This window comes from Pseudomyrmex gracilis, unplaced genomic scaffold (assembly GCF_002006095.1).
Source record: "Pseudomyrmex gracilis isolate BER0280 unplaced genomic scaffold, ASM200609v1 scaffold_180, whole genome shotgun sequence".
In the NCBI taxonomy this organism is placed as follows: domain Eukaryota; kingdom Metazoa; phylum Arthropoda; class Insecta; order Hymenoptera; family Formicidae; genus Pseudomyrmex; species Pseudomyrmex gracilis.
The window spans coordinates 314-28,275 of NW_018020764.1; the positions used below are offsets into that span (position 1 = coordinate 314).

General features: G+C 38.4%; 5 protein-coding genes across 18 annotated transcripts in view; 4 read left to right on the forward strand and 1 right to left on the reverse strand.

The window, feature by feature from the left end:
- The first annotated feature begins 1,135 nt into the window (after nt 1–1,135).
- On the forward strand, nt 1,136–3,904 carry LOC109857998. The gene is made up of 4 exons (XM_020434839.1): nt 1,136–2,260; nt 2,747–2,924; nt 3,190–3,584; nt 3,702–3,904. The coding sequence occupies exons 1-4, from the start codon at nt 1,305–1,307 to the stop codon at nt 3,859–3,861; spliced, it is 1,689 nt and encodes a 562-aa protein (XP_020290428.1). The 5' UTR covers nt 1,136–1,304; the 3' UTR covers nt 3,862–3,904.
- Nucleotides 3,905–5,049: 1,145 nt separating this feature from the next.
- On the forward strand, nt 5,050–11,158 carry LOC109858001 (tubulin glycylase 3A-like). Of its 12 annotated transcripts, none has more exons than XM_020434846.1 (15): nt 5,050–5,385; nt 6,304–6,378; nt 6,543–6,815; nt 6,905–7,114; nt 7,273–7,490; nt 7,861–7,988; nt 8,077–8,350; nt 8,425–8,638; nt 8,761–8,851; nt 9,170–9,340; nt 9,556–9,809; nt 9,897–10,090; nt 10,164–10,424; nt 10,509–10,715; nt 10,798–11,158. In XM_020434846.1, the coding sequence occupies exons 3-15, from the start codon at nt 6,656–6,658 to the stop codon at nt 11,032–11,034; spliced, it is 2,619 nt and encodes an 872-aa protein (XP_020290435.1). In that variant the 5' UTR covers nt 5,050–5,385; nt 6,304–6,378; nt 6,543–6,655; the 3' UTR covers nt 11,035–11,158. The 12 variants fall into 12 exon arrangements, with proteins under 12 accessions (XP_020290435.1, XP_020290441.1, XP_020290436.1 ...); XM_020434848.1 differs by lacking the exon at nt 5,050–5,385 and adding an exon at nt 5,643–6,239 and having other exon boundaries at nt 6,320–6,378; nt 6,547–6,815; XM_020434852.1 differs by lacking the exon at nt 6,304–6,378.
- A 796-nt stretch (nt 11,159–11,954) lies between these two features.
- Nucleotides 11,955–16,093, forward strand: LOC109857997 (tubulin glycylase 3A-like). The gene is made up of 11 exons (XM_020434838.1): nt 11,955–12,147; nt 12,250–12,658; nt 12,745–12,881; nt 12,970–13,062; nt 13,141–13,316; nt 13,390–13,528; nt 13,610–13,823; nt 13,919–14,009; nt 14,083–14,253; nt 14,314–14,570; nt 14,637–16,093. Exons 1-11 carry the CDS (start codon nt 12,019–12,021, stop codon nt 14,825–14,827), a joined length of 2,007 nt encoding a protein of 668 aa, XP_020290427.1. The 5' UTR covers nt 11,955–12,018; the 3' UTR covers nt 14,828–16,093.
- On the reverse strand, nt 15,285–21,189 carry LOC109857996 (UPF0430 protein CG31712-like). Of its 2 annotated transcripts, XM_020434836.1 has the most exons (6): nt 20,829–21,189; nt 20,320–20,463; nt 19,878–19,925; nt 19,314–19,539; nt 16,398–16,481; nt 15,285–16,304 (listed from the first exon to the last, which is right to left on the reverse strand). In XM_020434836.1, the coding sequence occupies exons 1-6, from the start codon at nt 20,969–20,971 to the stop codon at nt 16,140–16,142; spliced, it is 810 nt and encodes a 269-aa protein (XP_020290425.1). In that variant the 5' UTR covers nt 20,972–21,189; the 3' UTR covers nt 15,285–16,139. The 2 variants fall into 2 exon arrangements, with proteins under 2 accessions (XP_020290425.1, XP_020290426.1); XM_020434837.1 differs by lacking the exon at nt 19,878–19,925 and having other exon boundaries at nt 15,291–16,304.
- An 884-nt stretch (nt 21,190–22,073) lies between these two features.
- The window catches only part of LOC109858017 (serine/threonine-protein kinase 26), a 97,447-nt gene continuing 91,558 nt past the window's right edge, over nt 22,074–27,962 (forward strand). For both annotated transcript variants that reach the window (XM_020434897.1, XM_020434898.1), the window contains exon 1: nt 22,074–22,960. Coding sequence is in view for 1 of the 2 variants with exons in the window: in XM_020434898.1 (XP_020290487.1) it covers nt 22,946–22,960 (15 nt within the window). In the remaining variant the exon portion in view is untranslated. The remainder of the gene's footprint in view (nt 22,961–27,962) is intronic.

The window sequence follows — 27,962 nt, forward strand, 5'->3', positions numbered from 1 at the left end:
AACAAAAGAGCCGGAAAGATCGTTGTTATTTATCGCTGAAAAACAAACAGTCGGAAGTGGTCAAAAACGACACGGATGTATAATAACCCGCGAATAAGTTATCGAGCGCTTTTTATAGGTACGCCGGCCGTCAGTGTTTATATAATTCGCTTTAAATAAAATAAGAAACCAGGCTTTTAAATACGTTAAAGATAAATGTTATTTTCTAAAGCAGAGATAAATGATAACGGTTTAAAATAAACTATATGTCATCAAATTCAATAAAACATTTATTTCTTTATTTTACATCATCTTCGCCTACTCTAACATTTTGTTAGGGAAGTTTTTATGTTCAAGAGACTTTGAAGTAACTCAAATTGAAAAATAATTACATTTTGTCTGCAACTGTTTTATCTCTATAAGTTCTATTAATAATTGATTGTTTGTGGATAGAGTAGAGACAATGTACACACTAATTTTATATAGATTAACTGAAGATGAGATTAAAAAATTTTAGTAGCAAAAGTAGTCGTAAGAAATTGAGTAAATTTATTATGTACGTTTTGAGACAAAACATTATCAATCACTTTTATTATATGATCAGCTTGACTACCTTGGTAACGTAAAGTTTGTTAATAAAGAGGTTTATGCTCTTAAGTAGGAAACTACGCGTAAGGAAGATATATTACTAAAAGTAAATTTAATATTGATTTACCCGATTCTGTTTTATGTCTTTGTTTTTTACACTATCCTGTATCTTCTTACGTTGTGCAAAAACTAAAGCAAAGATAAAAAAGAAATTATCGAGCAAAAATTACTATCTTTCTCAACGATTTTATTATTGACTCCGCCAGAGTAATATATTATTGTTTTGTGGGTGTTGTAAGGCACGACGCTATGATGTTACAAAACCGAACGATTAAATAAAACAAAGTATTATGATAATTTAAACAATAAAAACAAAACAAAAAAAACCAACATAAAAAAAAGAATAATTCAGCACAAAAAAAATATGCTAGCAATAAATCTATGCAAAAGCAAAAACCATCAAATGTAAACAGTTGTTTTAACGAGAAAAAAAAGCGTTTGTCTTGTCTCATTTATACATTGAAGCAGTACTCTCTGTTGTTAGTAATAGTTTTACCGAGCAGTTGCACGTATTGTGCAAAAGCAGGGTTTTTCGTAACAAATCATAAGATAACGAATTACAAAGTAACTGTGAAAAATAAGTGTGTTGTAAACTGCGTAAAACTTCAAAACTATAGAAACTTGTACATTATTTGATTTTTACACTTAACGTCAAACAACTTAAACTCGATAGCACAATGCAATCTAAAAACTTAAGTGAAACTTTTCAAATAGTATTGCGGAAATTACTAGGAATTACTTGTTTCTTATTATTTGGTCCATTTCTCGTCATTATTCTATCGTTTTTCTACATCTACCGTCGTTTGATTGAAATTATCTTAAAAATTCAACTTAAAGACAAATTTGCCGGTATATTAGAAGGTTCAGACGCCTTCTGGTCTATCGAAGACATTTCGCTATCTATGGTCACTTTCGTGATGCTTTTGAAAAAACCCGCAGGAAGTACAAATACAATCTTCTTGAAGAATATTAGAAACTTCGCCGGTTACGCTTCGAAGAATATCCCCACAGAGCTCAAAAAACTGTTCTACTATAGATATCAAAAGTATGGGTACTTTTATTGGGATAAATCACACAAATTTAATCCAGAAACCGCGATCCGATGGCTGGAGTGCGAAAAGAATACTTGCGATGGATCTTGTGAGAATTTTTACAGCACAACTTTTCAAGAAAACTTAGGTTCTATATGCAACAGACCGTTGTATGATAATCACAAACCAATGTGGGAAATGCTCGTTGGCAGACGTTGTTCAAAATCTTCATCTTACATCGAAGAAGATCCGAGCTTGTCTTCCGAAGATCGCTTCAATACCGATATCGACGAAATTCCAGTAGTATTTCGTTATCATCATTCTCTTGGTGATGGTGTAACTGTTTTAAATACGTTGTGCAAAATAATTTTTGACAAAGACGTGATAAAAAAGCAATCGTCAATAATGGACTTCAAGAACGACATTTCGACAGCCAAAGAACTCCATTTTAAAGAAAAACGAAGAACTTCCTTAAAAAGAAAAAATATTTCAAACTTGAAACAAGTATATACCAAAATTAAAGAAATCACAAAAACTATAATAAGTATATTGTTTGGATTTGAAATCCACATCTCTCAAGTTGTTCGTAGTGTCGATAAAAGGTACAATATTTAAAAACACCTCTTTTAACTATGAACAGAGCAAATGTTATGATAAAGTAAATCGATGTCTTTACATTAATGAGACATACAAATCATCGTGTATAAGAATTTTTTATTTAAATTTATTTCAAATTTCCACGTTTAGAAAAAAATTAACATATACATAAATGCACGTTGATGTGACATATTAGCTCGTAGTTATTTTAAACTCACAAGTCACTACTTGTCAGTTGTGTAACAGTTTCACGAGTTTTTAAATTGATCAACTATATAGATTGTTTAGTTGAAACACTTAGGTAAAATAATATTTTTTTAAATATCTTGTATAAATTTAGAATATTTGCAAAGCACAATTACTTATCATAACTATGGTTTTATTTTAATAATATTAATATTCTTATCAAAACTGTGATATCTTTCGTGATACGTATTTAGACAAGATATTTCAAGTGTGTCGTTATGTGTCATACTAACTTATTTTTACAGTAGTCTGCATGGTCAGCCATTAACAGGTGAGAAACTAATAGTTTCCTATATGGAAAACAATGCCAATAAATCGCAGCTTTTTATGAAACTTAAAAAACTAAAACTGTGTACAGGAGCAAGAATTACTGACATAATAATTACAGCACTTGCTGCCGGTCTAGTTAGATATTTTTCACGCGTAAGTAGACTTAAATAATAATTGATCTAAATTACACTCAATAAGAGCTGAAGTTGGGAATAAATTACTCGTGAAAAATAAATGCGTTCTGATATTTATTGCAGCTAAATAACTTTACATCATATGTGCTATAGATTTCTAGCACTGGCGGTGAATTTTAGTACGCAGCGATTTTATGGTTCTTTTTCTTTCTCTTTTTCTGTCTCTCTCTCTCTCTCTTTCTTCTCTATCTAAACATAATGCAACGTATGTTCTTTTATTGCAGATAAAAGAAAGAATACCTGAAACACTATCGGTCTTTACACCCATAAGAATGGAATCTGACAAAAACATTGGATTCAGGAACGATTTTTCGTTTCTTATGATCAAAAGTGTTTTTGTTGATGAAGACAGAAACAATATTTCAGTAAATGACACTTGTCAATTTTTTGAACGTCTTCAGAGAACCGCATCATCAAACAATAAGATCAGAAATAGTTTAGATATATCTTTAAATTATTTTTTGCTAAAATATGTATGCGGACTTTTGCCAGTAGAAGTTTTGAAACCTCTGTCTACATCGATTTGCACAATAGCATACAGTAATATGAAAGGGACAGGAAAAAACTATCAATTTATGAAACATGAAATAAAAAATGCGATGCCTTTAATACAAAACAGGTACTGTACATCAATATTCTTGTATTTTGTCTATTTTCTTGTAAGAATGAAAAATAAGGAAATAGATCCAGTGATAAAATATTAAAACAAATCACATATTACGTGTATTATTTTTAGAAATAAAATTGGCATGGGAGTATGTACATTTACACATAGAGACAAGTTTAATTTGTCCATAATAGCTGACGCAGCCGTAATAAAAGATAAAACATTACTTAAAGATATAGTAGAAGATACTATACGTGAAATTAACTCTGCGTACGATAGTCTCGCATAATTTGGAAGTATCGGACCGTTCACTGAGAACACTCGTGAAAGAGGTAAATATAATAAAGATTTTAATTTAATTCTTGATCATATCTCTCATTAAAAAATCCAAGTGTACCGCAAAGTGCGCGTTTTTGAGTCGAATGTATCGCATCTATTGTTGCCTCCTTTCCGCCGATTAGTTGGTTGATCGAGTCACGATCGGAGGGTAACTGACCTCGGCCGCGCGACTTTGAATCAGTGATTTTGGTCACGTGATTACGGTATATATATATATATACATATGTGTGTGTGTGTGTTGTGTGTGTGTGTATTATATATAGATATAGAATAATATATATGATATATATAATATTCTCGTTTTTTTTCTTTTTAAAGTTTTGTACTTCAATAATACGCTCTCTTCGTAAATGTAATTTTAATTAAAACCAATAATCGATTATTTTGTGCAGAAAAAAATAAGAAGATCCAGTGACATGATGTCGTCTACTGTCTAAACAGTGTTACCACACATCTAACAATAAAATGATGTTACACTAAAATTATCGAACGTGTTTGTTAGCTAGGTAAAAAATTTCTAGATATCTTTATACTAATAAACGATTTATATTTAAAAAATTTCTTGTACTACAAATGCGCATCACTAAAAAATGTGAATGAGAAAAATATGTATTCATATATTTATAAAACAAAAATACAAAAAATAAGACACAATTATATAAGCAGATAAATGTGTGTATATATATTATTCTATTGTATTTTCAACGATGTGATATTTAAAATATAATGCTATATTTATAAAATGAAAATAATAAATACATTCATAGTATATACATATTAAAGTATATACATTCATATAAAAGTAAAATAAAATTGTTACAGACATTATCTCTCTCTCTCTCCCTTTTTCTCTAGTTTTCTGTCGAAACATCTAATATACTTAAAAAAATATACCTAATAAAAATATATTTAATATACTAAAATCTATTTCTTTATTAATAATCTTTTTTAATTGTAAACATAAAGTTTGTTTTATTTTTTTGCACTGGCTGCACTAGTTCACAGTCTATCTTTTTCCTTCTATGGATAAAAAAAAGATAGATTGTAAACTAGTGCAGCCAGTGCAGAAAATAAAACAAACCTATAAATATTGTAAAATGTATACACACACATGTACTAAGTTCGCGTAAAAGACCAACTTCGCTTATCTAAAATGTGTCAGCAAAAACAATAACTGTGAATCACTTCGATCGTTCGTTCAACAATTTCCCGCTGTCCCACTAATATTCGGCCAAACAAATTTTTCAAAATCGTGGAGTATCGAAAAGATCTCATCCATCTCGCGTGCAGTCGACGCCGCGAGAATTCGGCTTCGAAAGCGGATACAACCAGTTTCCGAAAATAGGTGTTATCAGATGGCAATCGAAAATCTTCTCTCGCGCAATTAGCAATACCAGGCCGAGCAAGCAATTCATCAGGGCGCCGCCACCCACCGTCGCTTCTCTCTACCTGCGATCGGAGATGCAGCCGTGTTGTAAGTGGGTCAGGGTATACGCAAAGTCGAGAAGCGGAGGAGTGCGGTCAGATTAACCCACGCGATTGCTTTGACTTCCTTGCCTATATTCCAAACCCATATGAAGGGTTTACGCGGAAGGAGGGCTGCACCGCGGGGGTGTGCAGAGGTGCCTGGTACGCTGCAGCTCATTATATCCCGCCACAACCACCACCTGCACGGCTCACGTGTCCAGGAACGTTTCATCGGTCTTTATTGCCCAGGTTAACGCAACCGTTTAGTTCTAGTGCTCTCGTTTGTCATAAAACATCCCCATTGTGATCAATTATAAGACACACGAGAGCGCGTGTGTCTTATCAGAGCGAGAATCTCGTCTTTAAAGATCTTCGTTGAAATTGCGCACAAAGGACAATTATTTTTTTTTACAAAAACTATGTTATTTTACAACCGAAAGAATCTTTGAGACGAACCGACTTCACAAAACTCTTGCCGCAACAAAAAAAAAAAAAAAAACAGTGTGTTGGATATATCGAGATTTCCTTATAAATGAAATCTTTTCCGATTAATTTTCTCCTAATAGTTCGTAAAAAGAATGATGAGTTTCATTAGACGATATTCTACAAGATAATCGCAGAAATATCAACGCGATCTTATCCGCTGACATTTCGCTTCTATCAGGGGCGCCGTAAAACACCCCTGAGCCGCGCGCCTGCGAAATATCAGATTCCACCACCTAACTCGCGTGTGTCCTTGTCGTCATCGTTCAGTCTTGCCTCCACTTCCATCCGCACTTCATCTTTCGTCCAGACAGTCGCGCGACTATGCACTACATAATTTTACTTATCGTCTTTAATTTCGACTCTCGCTGAGAAAAGGTAAACTTGTCCCGCGCGAATATCTCTGTATTTTCTTTATACCTACAAAGAATGTACTTATCAGTAAGAGAACATCGAAGATTCAACAGGTATCCCGAGTGGCGCAGTGAGAGAGTTTCGTCACGATCTTAATTTTACAGTAAGCTAAACACACACGTTCCTTGTACTCGCCGTTAGCGTACTCGTCGTGTGTTCCGCTTCAGAAAAATTTACATTTTACATCACATATATAAGACGCGTTCAAAACGCATTTTGTCGTTCTCAAATCTATCAAAATTCATCATAAATACATTTTTTTGCAAGTCAGTTTCAGATTAAAATAACGTGCTTTTCGCCGAATTCTATAAAACGAGATGGAAAATCAATGAAAATAAGTGATACGCGCGGGAAAGCTTTGCGGTTCTCAGGCCCGTTACATGAATACCAACGATGGGAGAACCTCTTCGAGTTCGGAAAGCTCGAACGAAGACAAGAAAGACACGAGAGAAAATATCGAGAATACAGATGAGGATTCTGGAGAGGAAGTGGTGGCAAACTCCGTTACAACAACGGATTGTGATGTCAAACCCACTGGAGGTTCGAAGTATTACTGTCTCAATTATTTAAACACAAACAGATAAAGAATATTGACGATAATTGTGTTGCTTGTGTAATTTTTATTGAAGAAGAATCGTATTCGGAAAATAAAACCGAGTCACCGGAACTGCCGCCGACAATTCACGAACGATTCTCGCGTATCAAGCAAACCGTGAAGGACGCTATAGCTGCTCACCACACTTTTATGATTTATGGCAAGTCACAGGTCATTCGCGATTGCATGTTGAAGAGAGGATGGTGCGAGAAGTTTTATCGCAGATACAACGGTTCAACCGGCGGTAATAAATCATTTTCACTTCTCTCCCCACCTCTCCCCATTCTAGAGTCTACCGCATTTTCAATGTAAACTGCAAGTTTTACGATACTTAATCTAATAATACCAAAGGTAACACCGTGGATTTATAATATCAAAGGTAAAACACACTGTGGTTTTCAGAACAGCATCTCAGCGTCGATTCCAGTCCGGTGATTCTGCTGGCTGGTATCGGCGATCTGAAGGATCAGCAAAGCGAAGGTCTGTTAATATCGAGAATGCTCAACAATTACACTGTCGATTTCCTGTGGAACTGCGGATCCGACTGGCCCTGCTGGCCCGCTCAGGATAACAAAACTACTGTGTTCAATCGGTACTGTCGAGCTGGTTTTACGTCTAAGGTATTTTTTGTTTTGACGATCAAATTGTCACGAGAGTCTAATTTCTACGTGTACGGAAATTGTATAAAGTCCGAACAAAAGAAAAAAAAAATTCACGAAATAATTTGTTTTTATTAGAATACTGATCCAAAAGCGCGAAGATTGCAAATCATCGATACGATGATATAATATTTTATCTGCGTCTCTCTCACAGAAAACAATATTTACCAAACTAAAAATCCAAATCTTTAGAAAGTGCTTAGTACAGCAAAGATGTTTAGATAAGCGATACGTAACGCTAGTTTGTTGAGGATGCATGCTCTTCGCGCGCGTGCCGGAGAATCGTTAGGAAAAGCTACCGTGTGCACTTCTTGGAAAATCAATTATTCAGGTGGGCTTGTGCTCGAGCGTCAGACAAATGCACTGGTATTACGAGGCTGGAGTGGCCAACACTCTGTTTCCGCGCTGCTACAATCTATGCCAGGCCGATCAGATGCACGCTTTCACGGAGGACTTTCGGTGAGAGATCTTTATCGATAACTCGCAAAAATCTTTAACCTTTACCGGAGATGTACTTGCTGATAACCGGTAGTGTTTGCTGCAATAGACTAACAGCTTGCCTGAGTCTCTTGAAGTGGTTGGTGGACAAGGTCAATGCCGAAGACGAAGACGCGGTGCGCTCCACAACCGGCGCGATACCGCTCAAAGCCCTCGATTTCGCAATTAAGAGATGCAGCGATTACATCAGCGCACAGTCACACGAGGACATCGATCAGGAAGCCGAAAAGATCTGGTCCCATCAGTGGGACCAGTTCATCAGTTGGTATTATCAAATCGTTCACGGCCAAGCCCTATTTGTTCGCACCAATGTGCCTTTTAATGTGAGACATCCGCAAGTAGATCGCATCCCTTTTATTCGTATACACCAACTCCTAATCGCGTTAATTCACCGCAGAAATACGTTCTGGCTTCGAAGCACATATTAAAGAAAATGAGGAAATACTGGTCGCAGATCGACATGGACGGCATAAAGAACGTGTGGATTCTAAAACCCGGAAATAAGAGTCGGGGACGGGGAATCGTTCTGATGAACAAGTTGGAAGACGTGATGGCGAAGGTGAATCCAACAGGCAAATCGGACACGCGATACGTTGTCCAAAAATACATCGGTAAACTCACGTCGGATTACAATAACTTAATACAAATTAGCGATCGCTCTCTTTCTCAAGAATTTCGAGAGCGTTTGTTTCAGTTGAATCTAATAGCGATTTACTTCACTTCTCTGTGTTAGAACGACCGTTACTGATTTACAATACAAAATTTGACATCAGGCAGTGGTTTATCGTGACGTGCGCTCAGCCTTTAACTCTCTGGATGTATAGGTACGCAATCATTTTCTGAGGATGCTCAGACGTAAGTCACGACATTTTCGCTCACGCCAGAACAATTAGCGGGCGAACAGTAAGCAACTCGTAAAAGAAATAATGATAGCCACGGGAACTGGGTATAATCAATTTGTGCCTTCGCTTGACATTAAAGCGCGTGACCCTGTTTCCACTCGGCTAATTGTATAAATATTTTTGTGTGTGGATGCGAAATATATCCGAAGAGTGTGCACCCAAAATGCATTCTATCCGCGCAAATTGCAATTATCGTTGACACACAACGACAGTTAGAAACGTCTCGTCCGTTGTTCGCAGAGAGAGCTACCTTCGTTTCTGCTCCCAAAAGTTCAGTCTGGACGATTTTCACGAGTCGATTCACCTATGCAATCACGCGATCCAATGCAAATACAATAACTGCGGCGACAGGGACCCTGCTCTACCCGTGGACAATATGTGGGACGCCACGACATTCAAGAACTTCCTCAAGTACGAATCACGTTACGTCGGTATACAAACGCGTGCGATCGCGTGCGATCCCACATAGCGTTTCTCTATTTTAAATGTCACCCTAACATGCACAAGGTTTTTGAATAAAAACCCGGTACATGAATGTAAAAAGAAAATTTCTAAATACACACGTGAGAAAATATAACATACTCTTTGAAAAAAAAAAAATAAAATAAAAATAAACGTTCTTATAGATCACAAGGCCACGAAGACGCGTGGGACGAGCTGATCTACCCCGGAATGAAGCAAGGTCTTGTGGGTTCGTTGCTGGCCAGTCAGGAGGCCATGGATCGACGGAAAAATAGTTTCGAATTGTACGGCGCCGATTTCATGGTGATGGAAGACTTTTCTGTGTGGTTGATCGAAATCAATAGCCATCCGGACATGAGTTACTCAACCAGCGTTACCACGCGATTATGTCGACAAGTGATGGAAGACACTATCAAAGGTGATTATTCGAAAAACTCGGCGTTCGGCTTCTAAAATAGTATATTATGTGCAATTACAACGGAAGTTATTTCTTTTCGATGATAAGTTGTGATAGATCTTCGTGAGGACAAGAACGCGGATACCGGCGGCTTCGAATTAGCGTATAAGCAACGTATGCCGAGCTGTCAGCCGTATTTGGGCGCGGCTCTGTCGCTTCACGGTACTCGCATCATCACTTGCGAGAAGAAACCAAGTCCGATTCAGGATTCCAGAGCCAACTCAATCGCGAGATCTCCCATAGTGAGTTTATATAACCGACAGAAAATAATTCAGAGATGTCGATAATATCTGTCTTCTTTTTCTCCTCGTTTAGGTGAAGAAGAAACCGACGGTGCACAACAGCATCGGGCCGGTGATCGTCGATCTCATAGAGGAACTCGAGATTCAACTCGATCAAGAGTTGTGTTCTTATTACAGCAATACAGATTCACCGAAATCGAGACCAGCACTTCCGGCAACCGCGCCAGCGAAGCCGAAGATGTTCGCTACTAACGAGAAAACGGAAACCACCGCGAAAAGCACTTCAGCGGGGACGACGTTGATTCAGAAGACGAAGTCACCGACTAATATCGCTGTAATTGAAACAAAATTGATTTTATTTTGCCGAAACATCAACGTCAACACAACTTATAACATCACCTTTCATTACAATTTACAGACCAATCAAGTTAAATCTTCAAATGAAGGAAAAGGTTCTTCGCACAGACTGTTGCAAAAGTCACGCACGTTTGCCGACACCGTAAACAATAAACCCGACACATCCCCAACGAAACAGACGTTGATCTCAAAAATCATGGCTCTTCAGGAGCAATCGACAAACATGGCGCCTAAATCTGTAAAACCATCGAGGAAAAAGGAGGAAAGAGTCAGTAGTAGCGAAAATTTATTGCCGTCTAATATAAATTCGATAAAAATTGTTTTCTTCTTCCTTAAATTTTTGTTGTTAGATCATCAAGACTGCAATGCGAGACGCCGCGAAGAAGTACAAAAGAAACGTGATCTCATCGGAAGTACCGCCACTGCCATCGCTAGTTATGCCAAAACTAAAAATCACCACCTCGTCGTCGACGAGCAAGGGTAACACCCGCAGCTTTCCGAAAAAGCAAACGCTAAATCACAAAAAGAAAAAAGTTTTAACAGACATCACCGACATGTACGCTGTCGGTTTGAGCCTGACCAAATAATTGCAAAATCAATCAATCAGTCGCACTCGTTGTTCGTTGTTCTCTTCTTTACTGTTGATCAATTTCCCAATTCTATCTACACGTTATATATGTATACAATGTGAATAAATGTTATGATTATACCACTCAACGCGCACTCGTTTTATTTTCACGGTTAAAAAAAAAAATATAAATTTCTCTCACGTCCTCACTTTAATCTCGATAATTCCTTGCGAAGCTCTGCAATCGATCGATCGGTTCCGTCTTGAAACAAAGAAAAGTTCTTCGAGTCGTTCGAGAGTAATAAAAATCAATTCACTATATAAGGAACTTCTTTCGAACAATTTTGTGTTTTCTCTCAAAATTTCCCGTTCGAAAAAAAATGTCTGGACAAACAAATCAAGATCTCGTCAATACAGCGATGTGCAGAGATCTTATGAAAAAACGCGAGCCAGAAAACAGCTTTCCGCAAAGAACTATCGAAAATGTTGTTCGAGAAATATTGTACGACAAACGTCTGTACGAGAAGAAAAAGACAAAGGTTTCAGAGCTGTTTTTAATCTGAACGATCGATTATAGTGCGCGTTCTGTGTGCATTTCAGTGATCTTTCATCAAAAATTCTCTCTCTAGTCGCCGATTTTACCAAGTTCCGCGGTACTGGAACACTTGGATCGGTCAATGGCGAAAGCGCTGAAACTATATTGCGGCGAATGAATTAAAAAAATGTAAACAATGGGAGAAAATAAAAAAACATTACTTGATTTTTAAATGCGCGAATGTTATTTTCTACCGTAACTACGTTATTTTCTTGGATTCACGCGGTAAACGATGAATGTAGGTTATCAAGTCACACGATAAGAGTAAAACGATAATCGATAGAAGCGGAAGCGCAGTAAGTTTGTCGTTTTCGCAATAAAATGTCAGTCCGTAGACCGAACTTTTGAAATATTTGGAGTTGAAAATACAAAAAAAGCGATTTTGAAAATTCTAAATGCAGATGTAAAATGCAAGGATATTCCGAAATTTATGACAGTAATAACAATTCGACAAGTTGTACGAGCAACCAATCTAAATGGCAGATAACTTTGACTTCGAGAAATTGCATAATTAAGAAATATTTCGAAGGTTGGCAGGTTTGCATCGAAAAGAAGAAATCTATATCGCGAATTCGCCTAATTTATCTCTGTTACAAAAAAAAAATTTGATTTCACACATTGTTTTGTAAAATCGCACAGGTCTATCCGAACAACGCAAGCGACGCGGAAAAAGATTTGCGATTAACTCTAACAATACCGAAAGTGAGCGACAATTCGCAATGCGCGAAAACCACGAGAAAAATCAAAACGGCGGACGCCGAGATTTGCTGCAATCGCGAGGACCTGCAAGAATTGTTTGGAATAAGTGACGAGAGAGACGAGAAAGAAAGTGGAAACATAAAATTAACCGAATATCTGAAATTAATGACGAACGACAAGATCAGAATCAACTTTTTGCTCACGGTCTTGACAAAGGCCGTGAGAGAGCACAAATGTTACGTAATTTGCGGTACATTTCCGATTCTGAGAAAACCGTTGGCTGATAGAGGCTGGGTCGAAAAGAAGTCGGTTAGAAAAATGATCTCGCTGAGTCCCGACGTGTTCCAAGGTCGTGAAAATTATTTGGCGAAATAATAATTTTATATCAAATTAATCTAAGGCTCCGAATATTATTTATTTTTGCTTTTGCAACAGATGGCTTGGAACAAATCGAAAAATTGTTACGAACTCCTCCGAATCTCATATGGTTTACGAATAAGAAGTTTTGCGCAAGAACAGACGACGAGAAAATCATAGTGAATAAATTTGTCGGGAGTTACTTCACTTCGAAGGTGAGTTAGATGTATAAAATTCTAACGCGAACACGTTACATCCGTTTACATGTAAAATGCACCGTCTGTACTTAAAACAAGATTTCAGATCGATTTGTGTAACAATCTTGGAAATCCCCACTGGTTTTACGAAGACGGAGTATCAAACATACAATTTCCCCGATGCTACGTTACGCATCAAGTACATTATCGCACGCATAATTATAATGCATTAAAATATCACACGTGTATGAGGTGAATGATTGAATTATTTGAATAGTCAGCGCAAATGGAAGAGTTCATGCAGGAATATTACATCACTGCATGCTTTGGAATATTAAAATGGTTCTTACTGCTTGCCGATTTAGTAGGACCGAAAAATATCTGGTCCCCGAACGGGACAATTCCGATAATCGCAATTTCATTCGCTCTGGAACGCTGCGTCGAATATGTAAGGTTGTGTCGCTAGTATTTTGCATCGTAAATTTTTACGCGCGCTTTATGTATGTTGCACGAGACTGATTTTCAGCATTCAAACGCACGAGGATATAGACCGCGACGACTACGAGGACGCGTCTCCGTCCGCTTGGCGTCGACACTTGAACTGGTTCCACAAACTTATAAACAAACGTGTCTTGCTGCAAGAAAGTGACAAAGTTGATATAAACGTACGTACAGGGTCTTTTTTCTAAATGAGAAAAACTTGAGGCGTGCGAAAATTGAGGTGTAATAAATTTTGAAATCCGCAGGAGCTCGTAATATTTGTTCGCACTGTGCTAAAGGAAATGATAAAATATCGGCCGCAAAGCAGGATCGACGGTATGCGCAATATTTGGATTTTGAAACCGGGCAACGACAGTTTGGGGCGCGGAATAGTCTTGAAGAATTCTCTGAGCGATATTCTCGTTAAAATAAATCAAGCGGCGAAAGAAAATGTCGTATACGTTGTGCAAAAATACATAGGCAGGTATCGATGTTCCATATTGTATATATTTAAAAAGAACATATATATAAAGGTAAAAAATGATCCAAAAGATACTCACAGTCTCAACTTACAGAGCGACCATTTCTTGTTCACAATACAAAAATCGACATCAGACAGTGGTTTCTGATAACGTGTACGCAACCTCTTGTTGTGTGGATGTATAAGTACGGGACATTTCGCATTTTGTTATTCTTCTCACTTCGAAATACCTTCAATAAGTTTGTTTCTCACTCGCAGGGACATCCTGATACGATTCGCGTCGCGATATTTCACTCTTAACAATTTTCACGAGTCTATTCACTTGTGCAACACAACAGTACAGTTGAAATATCGAAACTTACCGAGATGCAATTCCGCTCTGCCCAAGGAACTTCACTGGAATCTGAAAGACTTCAAAAATTATCTTCGGTATTTCTATCAAAACGTTCGATTTTCCGATCGATTCGTTAAATTGTCGACTCAATTTAGGTCGCGCGGTCAAGAGTCGGCTTGGGAAAACGTCATTCGGCCGCAAATAAAGCAGAATCTCATCGGAGCGCTTCTGGCGTCGCAAGACAATATGGTGAATCGTAAAAAGAGCTTTCAGTTGTACGGCGCCGATTTCGTAGTCGCGGACGATTTTTCGGTGTGGCTGTTGGAAATAAACATGAATCCACGACTTTATCCGCCGAGTAGTAAAGTTACCGCAAAATTATATCCGGAAGTGATAGAAGACGCTATGAAAGGTACACGTGTACAAGTTACATATTTAAAACAATATGAAAAATGTGTTAAAAAATTATCATTTGCAGTGGTGCTAGATCGATGTAAGAATAAAAGATTGTCTCACGGCGGATTCGAGTGCATTTACAAGCAGCGCAGTCCGTTTCACGGTGTCAATCTTTTGGGACAGGCTACGGGTCTCGGTATTCGTGGAAAAGGTTTATTCGCGACACCGAAATCACCGCAAAAATCTCTGACGTACTACGATCACATGAAGTAACAACGTCGAAATTCAATTCTACCTATTTCGCAAAGAGGAATCATTTCAATCACGACCCGTCTCGTTTCTAATGCTAGCAATTTCATATTAGCATATAAACAAAGCGTCGCGAAACGTACATACACGTTTGAAAAAGCACTTTTGCACTTTTTCAAGATCACTGAATAAATAATCCAAGATCCGCAGCAATTTATTAAAAACATGTTTATATTTTACAAATAACAATATTGTAAGTATATATCCTATATATAGATAACTGTTTTGTGAAAAAAACAATTATGTGTATATTATAGAATTAACGTGTGTGGAAACTATGACTCGTCTGTAAACATTCGCAAATTATTCACGTACAAAATTACTATTTCGTAATTTTGTTAATCGCTATTTAAATCGTTCCTTCTTGTTTTTTTATTTTGTATCGCAAAAAAAACATCCGATTGATCTGTGATTTTATTATTATATAAAATTTTGTTTTGCAAAAAATAAATTTTTGATTTTTTTCTATTGCATTTTTTAAACTTGTGAATGCTGTGTCATTAAATAACAATGAGATTTGTTGCACTTTTTTTTTTGTTATCATTGATACACGATTTCGTAACATTTACACACATGATTTCAGAGATACGCAATTAAACAAAAAAGGATAATGATGATTTATGTTTTTCTGTAAAAATCACGTTCGGCAAATTTGACAATTAGAAAAGATATAAACGTATTATTACAACGCGTGATGATTCAATATGTTTTTGCAATTGATTTGTTTCGCTGAAATAAAATTTTAAATGATAATTTTTAAGAAGATAATGAAGAAGGATCTATAATTGTATATAAACAACATGTATGTAATCATGGAAAAAAAAAAAATTATGGAACACATCTAAATCGATTGGAGCAACATAATTTACATCAGAAGAAGCGAAAAATCGAATACTCGAAAGGGCGATTTAAAATGTGACGTACAAACAACATCAAGTGTTTTGCGCGCAAACCTGATTAAAACTTGATCACAAAAATTGTAAACTTTATAATATTCACTCATTCTGATGTAAATCTGTGCGATCTCACGTGATGTTTCACTTGCATTCGTGTTGAAACCAAACAAGAAGAGAATTGATTATTCAATTCAGATGCGATCAACATCGATCAAATAGAAGAATTCAATCTTGTCTGATTTCAACAAGTGCCTTGACTATATTAGAATGAGCTTTGGGGTCCTATGTTACTGCACTTTGTTTTTATCTTGTCAAGTACAAAGGCTGACAAGATGTTGCGTATATATCACATGTAAAAACTGAACGAAACATACACAGACTCACGTCACCGATTTTAGCGTAAAGGATAATTTTGGCCTCGAGTTGTTCTTGCCTAAGATCTTCTTTTGCTCCTCTTTAACGCGCTTCTCATGTTCTTTCCTCATTTTTTGTCTCTCTTCTTCCATTAACCGTTGCTCTTCAACCATTGCTAATCTTTCTTCCGCCTGAAATTAATTTATAAATCGCGTAGCGTGAACACGACGCGTGATACGCTATATAAACATCTTTTTTGTTTGCATTTAGACAAAAATACTCACTAATTTCTTCTGAGCCTCTTCTATTTTTCTGTTGTTCTCCTCCATTATCCTCTCAAGCTCCTCGCGCTTTTTCCGTTCTTCTTCCTACAATGACAATAGAGAAGTTTACACGAAACGCAATGATGTCGTTAATCCCCAGCTGTTATTACCACTGTTTCGTATATTTGAAATCATAGTGCTGCTATGTGTCAACAGCTTAAGTGTTACACATCCTAAGAACCTTTATGCGGGAAAGTTTCGGAATACGTGAAAGAAGTTTAAGGTCGGATTCTTAAAGAAAAAGGATGGCTTATCGAGAGAGATAGAGACAAAGAGTGACGGAGGAGATAATTAATGTATGAACACACAGTTTTTTTTTCTTTCGTGTCAAATGCATTCTTCTCGAATTCCAGCAAACGCTGTTTTTTGTTTTTTTCTCTCGAATTGTCCAACTAATGATTACGAGACTTCACGTAAATGCGAAAAAGCGACAAATTTCTTGTAATTTTGTCGAAATTCAGTATGCATGCAAAAAATGTAAAAAAAAAATTGTAATTCTCTTTTTTTCACAAACATAATAATGCAACGTTTCCGATACAAGTGCACGATAAAAAACCAAACGTGATACGATGTGTATGTATGTATATATGTATGTATGTGTGTGTGTGTAATGTTGTAACGTTGTGTGTAATATATTATGTCTGCAGATGAGATTTCTAAATAAAATTTTTCTGTAGATGATAATTGAGAAATTAACAGCCTAAAAGACAAGTAGTTGTTGCCATCCTGAAATCGTCGTCGTGTCCTATGGTAATAATATTTAGCGAATCTATAAAATGAGATCCCTAGTATATGGTCTTTTTCAGTACAAAGTATTGAAAACAAAGAACGATGAGATAATAATATTGGTATAAAATGAATTATGAATATATAAATTGGATAATACCTGAATGAAGCTCACACGCCATCACGTAGGGGATGCCTTCTTCACCGACAATCATTCAGCAGTGAGTAAAAAACCGGCATCTTCAGTTGGTAGTAGGTAAGGAAGATGACCTATATATCTCTAGGTCGTGCTTTCTCGCTATGGGATTCTAATTTAGTCCCTTCAAAAGTTTTTCTAATTGTCCCTTTCTAATAAAGTTTCCCAATTTGTAGATAATAAATTTCAATGCAAACTTAATGTGCAAAATGAGAGAGAAAACCTTCTAATAAAATACTCGTAACAGGGTTGCTGTCTAATCGACGAAAAGCAAGCTGACTTTTCAAAGATGAAAGCAAATAATTGTGCATAGAGACACAAGAAATGTGGCAGCATGTAAAACTCTTAACAAAATGAGAGAAAAAAAAATTTTTTTGAACTTGTAATGGAGCGGTTTGATTTTTCACATTTTATTGTGATAATGCAATTCTAGGTTCTAAGTTCACACAAAAATCAAAAAGATAACATAATAACGAAATTAATTACCGAATATCACGTCGATCGTCTTAATTGTGAAAATTATTTATGTGTTACATTTCGTGTGTAAGAAAAACTATATTCAAAAAAAAAAAAAAAAAAAAAATCTTGTTCAGTTGAAGCAGATGCAAACGTATAAATAATGTAACAAACAAACTGATTGTGTATCAAAACAGTGTCTTTACACATTTCTGCATATCTCTGTTATGTATGTTACAATTTCGATTAGACGAAAATTGTTAAATTGAGAAAGTTTAACAAAAGTTTATTTTTTACCGTATTGCAAGTTATTCTGATTGCAATAATCGTCGTGTTTCGTTACAATATAACCTTAGTAATTATAACATCGCTAAATATTGATTTTAAGTTCACAGTTACATCTGTGTTGTTTAGGGAGGAATATTATTTTTCTATGGTTTTATGTATATATGCAAAAATATAACTTTATTTCTCAGACTCAATAATAATAATAATAATAATAAATTACTCTCGTTCAATAAATTACAAAGTTTGGGATTTCTACTGTCTTTAATCAAATGATTATTTTCTCTACTTCTTTAAAGATTGCACGAGATTACGACAACGTGAATTATCAAATACGCGGATATTTTGTTTTTAATATATAAATAAATTAGATAAGAATATCACATATTATAAGAAGATTGATAAGTAGACTGCCAACATGCACAACAATTATAGAAACTGTGTATGAAAACTGTCGATCCCTGTGGATCAAAAACAGCGCGTGTGTGCACAATTTCTAAAATTGTTGACACAAACGTCAATCCAAATATCGTGTGATGAAAAAGGTTATATAAATGTTGTACAGATATATAAATATATATATATATACATGGTACAAACAATCTGATCATAAATAAACCGATACATGCGCCTATAAGTAAAATTTCTTCCACAATAATATAAAATACAGCTTCTCAACAACGTCTCGGTGAATGCTGAGAAGTCGAAGCAGTGTGGTTTACCCGCTTAAATTTTTTTTTGTCACTGTAGAATCATGAACCACAATGCTTCAAGCCCAAACGCTGTGATCGTGAAGCACAGAACTGACAGAGTCAGTTCAAAATTTAATGCAAAGTGCAAGTTGTAAATCGTACGTACAGTTGTGGTTCTGTGAGATCGAAGTTACAACATGTAAACGATCTACAAATTCCACTCGATCAAACTGACTACCAATAAAACCTCAATTGTGTTTCTGAATATTTTTGTTCTCATTTGTTAGACTTATTGTTCTGTAAGTCTCGTAACACGTTAATGTACTTCAGATTTTATCAGCTAGAATGTGAAAAAAAAAAAAAATCAGCTACGCTTAGTTTTCTCGAAAACACATTCTATGTGTATCACACAACTTCAAAAATAATTCTTAAAAAAAATCTCGAAAATTAGATTTATTTCCTTTGCTGATCATACCAGCGCTTGGGCCATCATTAACCAATGTTTCTATAGATAGATCTTACCTCTCTTCGTTTCTCCTCCTCACGGAGTTTTGCTTGTCTCCACTCCATCTCCTCCATCATTTGGCGTTCCATGGCTCTCTTCGCTTCTTCCACTCGTCTCTGCACCTCCGCTTCTATTTCTTCTTTCCGTTTTTCAAGTTCTTCTTCTACCCTCTTTTGTACAAGTTCCTCTATACGCTTGGCCGCTTCCTCTTCAACCATCTTTTGTTCTACTTCACGCTGACGTCTGCAGACAGAGAAGCAGCATCTTCTTCCAGCCATTTCAGAATTACATTTATTTCTCAATAGAAAATATTTCTTAATAGAAAATATAAAACAGCATGCTAAATCTCAATGAAGTTTCAAGAGTGGCAACTCTTCTTGGAACTTTATCAATATGCAAAGTATTCAAATCTAGTTGATATTGAGTGTAATACTAAAGAGGTTTTTTTTTTTTTTATAAAAGACTGAACGTTTGTACATAGAACATATTATAAAGCATATTGTTCTGCAAAACCGTGATAGTGATAATCTTCATAGACAGATAAACAACCACCACCATGAAATAATTACGCATTCTCTTACCCAACTGAGCTCGTGATGAAGATTTTGTTCATTAATTCTTTCTTTTTCCTGATAACAATTATAAAATATGGCGTGTAAAAGGAATTTTAAAAATAAAAAATAATTGTACATGTTCCGCTTGATAAGCAACAAAGTACGCGATTGGGAAAGAAATACACAGCAAATCATAGACTATGTTGACTCAGCAACAATCCGATTTTAACGTTAATTCTCATAGATTTGATTTACGCAATTTCTTTCTTTCTTATATTGTGGAAAATTTTGTCAGCAAGAGCCAAAGTTACTAAAACAGGATTATTACCAGCACAAACATAATCGCATGGTCAATTCTAGCAGGAAGATTTAAGATAAAATTGGCGAGAACAACACAGCTGGCATATCTCTCTCCTAAAGCGCAGATTCTATCAAGAGGAACATTATCAATGTAATCATCTCTGTTTACCTTTGCCGTTCCATCTCCGCCAGTCTCTCTACTTCGTCCATTTTTCGATCCCTGTCCCGATAGGAACGTTTCTTATGACTAACAATATGTACATCATCCGATACTTCCGTACCGCTGCTGGACGACGCAGAATGTGACCGCTTTCTGTACAAACAACAACGCTAAAGATATACACAAGTGCGTTATTCAACTAAGTAACATTTATATTATACTCGTATTGGACGTCGTCCAATACAAAAAAAAAAAAAAAAAAAAAAATTCATGCGTGCACATCGTGACAAAGCAGAGTCACGTACAAAATCGAAAACTTTGCTGCGCATTAATGAGATATACACTTCCGAAGTGCCGAGAATATATTGTTTTCTTTTTCTATCGTGAGATATAAACACTACCAATGCACGAAGAAGTGACAAAATGGCCGAATTACACGGTCAAATAGGAAATTTTGTAAACGGACCGCGCACGACGGAAACGTCGTCGATGACAAAAAAAAAAAAAAAACAACGTACCGAGATTTGGAACTGCGTTCTTTGGATTTGTCTAAATACTTGTTGTTGGAATGTTTCTCGCGCGATTTCGATCGCTTGCGAGAGTGTTTGCCTTTGTGACGCCGCCTGTTCGGTGATTTCGATCTGGAACGTGAACGACCCATCTTCTCTCCCGCGGGAATTAACGATTATCTTTTCGCAAAGTTCGGTGACACGGCGCACACAAACTGGCGACCGCACGTGTTGTGTGTTAGACGGAAAAGTTCACTCGTTAGACAAAATCGCGAAATGATGCAACGTGTTCACTCTACAGTCTCTACACGACCGCCGCCACGCACAAATGCCATACGCGTGAAGTCCGTACCGTGTAGCCGACGGCCATCTTTAAATCACGACGCAATATGGCGCTGAGTGCACCACCTGCGCATCTGCGCACTTGATGATCGATGTGGCACGTGAACGCGCTTCAATCGTCGGCCGTGTTACGTGCATACGAACGGAAAAGAGTATTTTACGCAGGTTTGTTTTTTATTCAATTTTGTTTATTGACACGGTCTCGTTCCAAAATCTAACAAGACTGTATATTTTGGAACTAGAGCCTGAAGAAAACTGCCAGCAATGTTTTTTTTTTTATAAACGCAGACGTTTCGAACCTTCGTTTGTGACGAAACATATTTTATCGTGTAATATACGCAATATACGCGGCTTGAAAATTTATTCGCAAATATAGCGACGAACAATAAGACAGATATTATCAGACTGATTTTATCATGTTGTCTGGCTAATTTGTATAACCCCGAAAACGTAACAAATAGATTGTACAATAACAGTTCTTGACACAAAAAGTTATAAAAGCAATAAGTATTAATAAAGTATTAGTAAAGTATTGATAAAGTATTAGTAAAGTTAGGCGCGATATATAAATGTTTACTATAATAATATGTTTTCTGTTTGTACAGAAGCGGAACTAATCGAAGAGAAGAGAAAAGAACCGCCCGAAGAGACGGAACATACACGCACATTATTCTGAAACTTGCTTTTGCTCCGGGCAATCGTGCAAAATCAAAATTGGAGCACGTCGCGGCGAAACGGATGCGAAGGTTCGTCATTGTCGATTTGAGAGTTGCGCGCGGTTCCCGCGCTAATAGAAACTCGCTTTAAGCGGTGTTAAAGATTGAAGGCGCACGCGCGGCAGCACCGGCGGCCCGGCGTTTCGTACACAGCTGTGCCGCGCACCTCGCGCACACTCGGCTCGTTCCGCTGGCGACTGCCAGAAGCAAGATGGCGCCCGTCTGTTTGCGTATACCTCTGCGGTGGATATAAATACGCGCGAGAGAGGAAAAAAGAGAGAAAACAGTGTCGAGAGAAACGGTTACGGACGATCGAGCGGTCGGTGACGATCGTTGGTGATACGCGGCAATCCCGTCCACGGACGTCGACGTCGCCACGCCGCCGAGGTAACGTCGGTAAAACGCGTTCGTTGTGTGTGTCCCCCGTCGTCGTGATCCCCGCGCCAAAACCTTTTTTTTTTGCGGCTTCTTCGTCATTTCTCGTTGCGATACGTCGTTGGCCGTAGGCGCTCGCGCCGTGTTTCACAGGTGCCCTACACCTGAGGAATGTTAGATCGGCGCCCCGGCGGATCGGCCGAACGACAACACGGCGTGTTGCGTATCACGAACGAAGAGGAGCTGTGAGGAGAAAAAAGAAAAAGAAACGCGCGCCGACGGCCGGAGTGTGCTCTCGTGGGGATTTCCTCGCGAGAAGGTGATCGCGTTCGATACTCTTTCGTGACGTATGTGTCTCGCGGAGTTCTATCAGACGGGTCGGTCGTCGCGAGTGTTTTCGTCGTCGTCACTGTCGTTGTCCATTCCGTTATTATTATCGTTCACGTCGTCGCCGTCCACGTTCCCGTCGTCGCCACGTTGCGCCGAGTATCATCGTCGACGTTCTCGATGCTCTGTCGCCCTCCCCTGGAGGACCATCCCTTCTGGACGTCCGGCGAGATCAGCTGCTACTGCTGTTGCTACTGCTGCTGGGATTACTAGCCCGGCGGCTCTCTGCGAGGATACTCTTCTGTTGGAGCAGTGGGGCAAGGAGGCGCCGGAAGCAGCCGCGAGTCCGGAAGCATAGCGAAGAAGATGGCCTTCAACGAGGTGAGTTTTTTATTCGAGTTTTGTATTTTTACTATGTCGCGCGGCGTTTGCACGCGACGGCGTTTCTATTGCATCGCGCGTTTGGATCGTTCGATCACCGCGGGTTGACCCCGCGACCCCCAAACGCCATTCCTAACCTAACCTTCCGTTTCTGCGCACAGCTGGCACGCTATCAACTCTCCCGCTTCTCGCCTCCCGCCGCCTATCTCGTCCTTCGTTCTCCAACGCGAAACATTTCTCTCTCTTGCTCTTTTTTTTCTCTCTCTCTCTCTCTCTCGCGAGAGACTTCGCGTTTTCGGTAAGGATCGGCTTTACCGTAGGGTTAGCTGAATTTCATTTCGCAAAGTAGATTTAAATGGCTCTATAAAAACGGGATGTTTATTTAAAATCGTATCGTATTTTATTTGCCTAAAAGTCGTACGATAAATCGAAGAAATAAAAGTAAAAAATGACATAACAGTTCGAGGCGCAGCTTACGTGCTAATTGAAGTTGATAGCGACGCGCATGTTGTGTGTGTCTGTAATTATATGCCCGCCGGTGTGTGCTTTATTATAATTTAGATCTTTAATCAGACGCTAAGGTAACTACTGCTCGGATTCTTTGTAAAAATAAATTGACTGTCAAAGATGCCTATCGCGTCTGTTGAACGTCTTAACCGGGTACTGTGTGTGTGTGTGTGTGTGTGTGTGTGTGTATGTGCATGCGGATTACATACGCGTATGTATATTTAAACCGTCGAAACGTTCCAGCGAAGGAACTTCGTCGTGGAAAATGTAATCGCTCGATAAAATACGTGCGTTTGAAACGGATCACAAAAAAAAATGAAGTTGTTATATAGATCGCCACGCTTGTAAACGGCGCGATAATGCGCGCCTAATTGTCTCGCGTCCTTGAGAACGACGCGATAAGTGTCATTGAAAACCGCAAGCAACGGTGTTTTATCGTCTCATAACAATAATTCCATCGCTTTGACATATAGTTGACGACATTTCGCGGCGGACGACGCGATTCGTCCGTCACTATCGCGTTACGCTATCGCGATATGTAGTTAAGTTCGAGGAATTTGTGCTAATCAGCTTTGGACCGTGCGTCGGCTTCGAATCACAACAACAACAACACACTTCGTCGAGCTTCTCTCGATCGTCACTCGGCTTTTCGATAAGAATCCGCATTTTCTCGCGCGTCTCGCAAACACTCGACACTATTCGTTTTGATAGCATATCTTACGCACGCATGTGTGCGCGTGTTTTTTTTTTTTTTTTTTTTTCAATCGAAATCTCACGATTTTCATTGATAAAGAAGGATCTCGGTCAGAAGTGCATTCGAGTTCGCATGTTAAATCGCATTCAACACCCTACATTTCTCTCTCCTTTGGAAGATTTGAACACGATTGATTTAAACGTGTAATAAATCTCGGTCGCGTTATTTCCTATTTCAAATGCGCTCGAGTTTCCGCACAATGAAAGATAATATCAACCCCCTCTTTCACGGACCATGTGGGAAACTTCCCATCATTTGTTGTTAGGATGTATGGTGTGCGCTCGGTATAGTTTGCTTCTTTTTTTTTTTTTTTTTCTATTATTATATTCACCGATATTTCACGCGACTCATTATTTTTACAAGTGTTTCACCGCTCGGAAGACCTCGAAGTCGCGTCCCGCCTGTGTATAAGACGAATACGTAATAGTTCCTTTTCGCGCGCGCACGTACTCGAAATGATTTACCTCGGGACTCTCTTCGACGAACAAACCGGTGTTATCGTCGCTCGTGACGCATACGCAGCGCATGCAATCGCACATGTCGAATTGCGCTCGCGCTCTTTTTTTTTTATTATCGCGCTCTTTCGCCGAGTCGGCTCGTATGAAAAAAAAAAAAAAAAAATCGCGCCGGTGCGTAATTAATACACCACGATCGGATTTCGTCCGACAAGCAAGCTGTAACGTTACACGCACACCCGAGTAGATGGACTGGAGGAAAGGGGTTCGAAAAACTCGACGCGCGCGTGTGATAATCGCGCGCGTAACTTGACTTTTGTTCCCACGTTTTGATGTTTTCGACGAAATGCGCGCGCGCGCGTATTTGCGATCCGATCAAAATGTTTTCTTTGCTTTTTTTTTGCAAATGGTATTCGCGCGTCGAAAGTTTTTTTTTTTTTTATCGACGACATAAAAATTTCATCTCGTTATCGATCGTTTCTGCGAGAGCTCTAAATGTTATTTTTTTGTTTTTTATTTTTATCACGATCGATCGATTAAATTCTCTTACGCGCGAAATTGTCCGACGCAAAAACAACATCTGTCCGTGGCGATTGAAACGCGCGAATTAAATTTCAACAACGACTACATCTACGAGGAATGTTGTCGATCTCCCGGAGATCGAGACAACACTCGTCGATATATCTTAAGGCCATTCTACATAAGACGCAGACGCGTGAATTGACCAATCACGTAAGTCGATTGGCTGATTTGACAAACATGAATGGTCAATTCTACGAGATCAGCGGTCTGCGACCTGCGTCTGCGTCTTGTGTAGAATTGTCTTTATCTTCGTCGCGTCTTGTGATTTTTGTAAGAGTGTGGTGGAAAAAGAAAAATTCTCGATTCACCTGTGTCGGTCAGAACTCGGAGAAAGAATTTGTGCCGCGAACAAAGACATCCGCGACCCGTTGATATCGATCGAGATGTCGTACACCATTGCGTATAGAGAGGGATTCCGCCTCCCCTTTCTTCTCACGACGTCTCTTACGCGCAATTGCGGGGCTTCTTCGTTTCTACGCCGGGGTCTCTTTTCGTTTTCGCAACAAATGCGCCGTATTTCGAATCGACTCGTCCGGAAAATCAGCTCCCCGTCGGAAGTCTCTCGCGCAAAACTTTTCGGAAAATCCGAGAGAAGAAATTTGCTGCGCGAATTGCAGCGTCGCGCTGTTGTGCGAGTATACTTGCACACACATGCGCACTTCGAATCGTATAAAACTTGGCAGAGCAAATTAAGCACCTTTCTGCGCGAATTCTGCGCGGAGTTGTTATTGGCGCGTTGTTGTCGAGACGGCTGTTTTGAAACTTTCTCGAAGTTCTGCGATATTTCAATAATAAATGTGTCGAGCACACACACATTTTGCGTGCGCAAGATGTTGCGCGAAATTGCACATTTCCTTTATAAGATACATTTTCTCACTTGTGGTGTCTGGGAAAACAATTTTCAATGATTGCGCCAACAAAATTACTTCGCTTGAAAAATTCAATGTGAGTGTGAGGTGTGATGTCACACACACACCACACACACACACAGATAGAGAGGTCCTATTTGTTAAAACTAGTTGGCTTATCACTCGGTATGCGTGTATGAGTGTCCCACTAAATATCGGCTCTGTTTTTCTTATCAGCGTTCAAAAGTAGCGCTTCGGTTTACACACGCGACTGCTTCTTATCGCTACGTTATTCTCTGTTTAGTTTTATCGGTACGGAGTTAGGAAGCGTGCACGTTTAAAACGTTGTGTGTATACGTATACCGTTATTACGTGGGCCGCATGACGATCTTCTCGAGGAGTTTCGGCGGTGTCGTATTTCTCGAGTTTATTTTTTTTTTTTTTCAGGCCACCACGCGTCACGTAATTCGTGGGCGCGTAAACAGGTTGTCTCACAGCTCTCCTCATTAAGTCGAAACTTGAACAACTTATTTCACGCGTTTCGCTCGTTTTTATATCTAGTGTTTACTATTTAAATATAACAACTCTCACGCGCACATGCGCACACAGATTTTTAAAATTCTTTATTTGCCGAGAAACTTGGAGAGTTGTTTTAAAAATTAGTCACGCCAGTTGAAGTCAAGTGTTAACATAAAACAAACTTCTCTAATTCGATCGTCAAAAAAAAAACAATTTTTCGAATTACAGTGGACATGTACTTTTCGAGAATCACAGAGATTACACCGTTCGGACTTACTCGAGTTGTAGATATTGTATCAGACAATTGGTGCATCTAAGTATTTTAAATTTTCAATTAATTCTTTATTTTTACACAATCGTTTTCTGCAAGAAATGAAACATAAAATCTCGAATTTTATATAAAAGTTTACGACATTCGAATGGCACCCATATCTTATAGTTGGAATAATTTCCGATGTGTAATAATTTCACTATCGATGTAGCGATTCGAGTTTGTTTTATTGCACGTCACGAGTAAATATCGCTTTAAGGAGGAGTCGCGTGACAAGCGATCGCCACTGCATTAGCGTTACGTAAGATCTGCGTGGCACTGTATTTAATGGCTCGCATTTCCTTGGACGCGCGCCGTACGTGGAACGATATAGGCCGGATGCGACAAAACGTAGATGCATCGACGTGCATACATACATATTATATATATATATATACATATATGTACATACATACAAACATTAAATACGTACGTACGTACATATGTACATACGTACGACCGTGGGCGAACGCGTCGTAGACAACTCAGGAATCGAACTATGGAAATTGACAAAGGCGGGCGCACATCCGTGATTAAACTCGACGCTCGCGCGACGGACAATGCACCATTGTGCTCCGTTTTCAGGTGCGCAGCGCACACGGCTTCCTGGAAAATTAAAAGTTGCCGTTATTGCCCGCGCAAATCGATATTACGTACACATTTTAAACGTACCGGAACAAGACGATCTTGTTAATTTCACATTTGCATAAATCTATCAAAAAAAAAAAAAAAAAATTGCACGTGGCAATTTTATTGTTTGACATTCGCAAAAGTGAATTACGCAAATGTTTTAGCGAAGCAATTTCGTTAATGCGTGCTACTTTCACGCGATCAATTTAAATCACAATCGCCGATATATATCGCCGCGTAAGACACCGCGTCTCGGCCGTGGCTTTTCTCAAGAGTGCCGCGTTTGGCCGCGGTCCATTCCGTTCAATCCCGATATAAAATACACGCGTCACCAAAAAGAAAAGAGCATCCGTATCTCGCGCGCGCATTGTCAGGCGCCGGTAAAAATGGGCAGCGG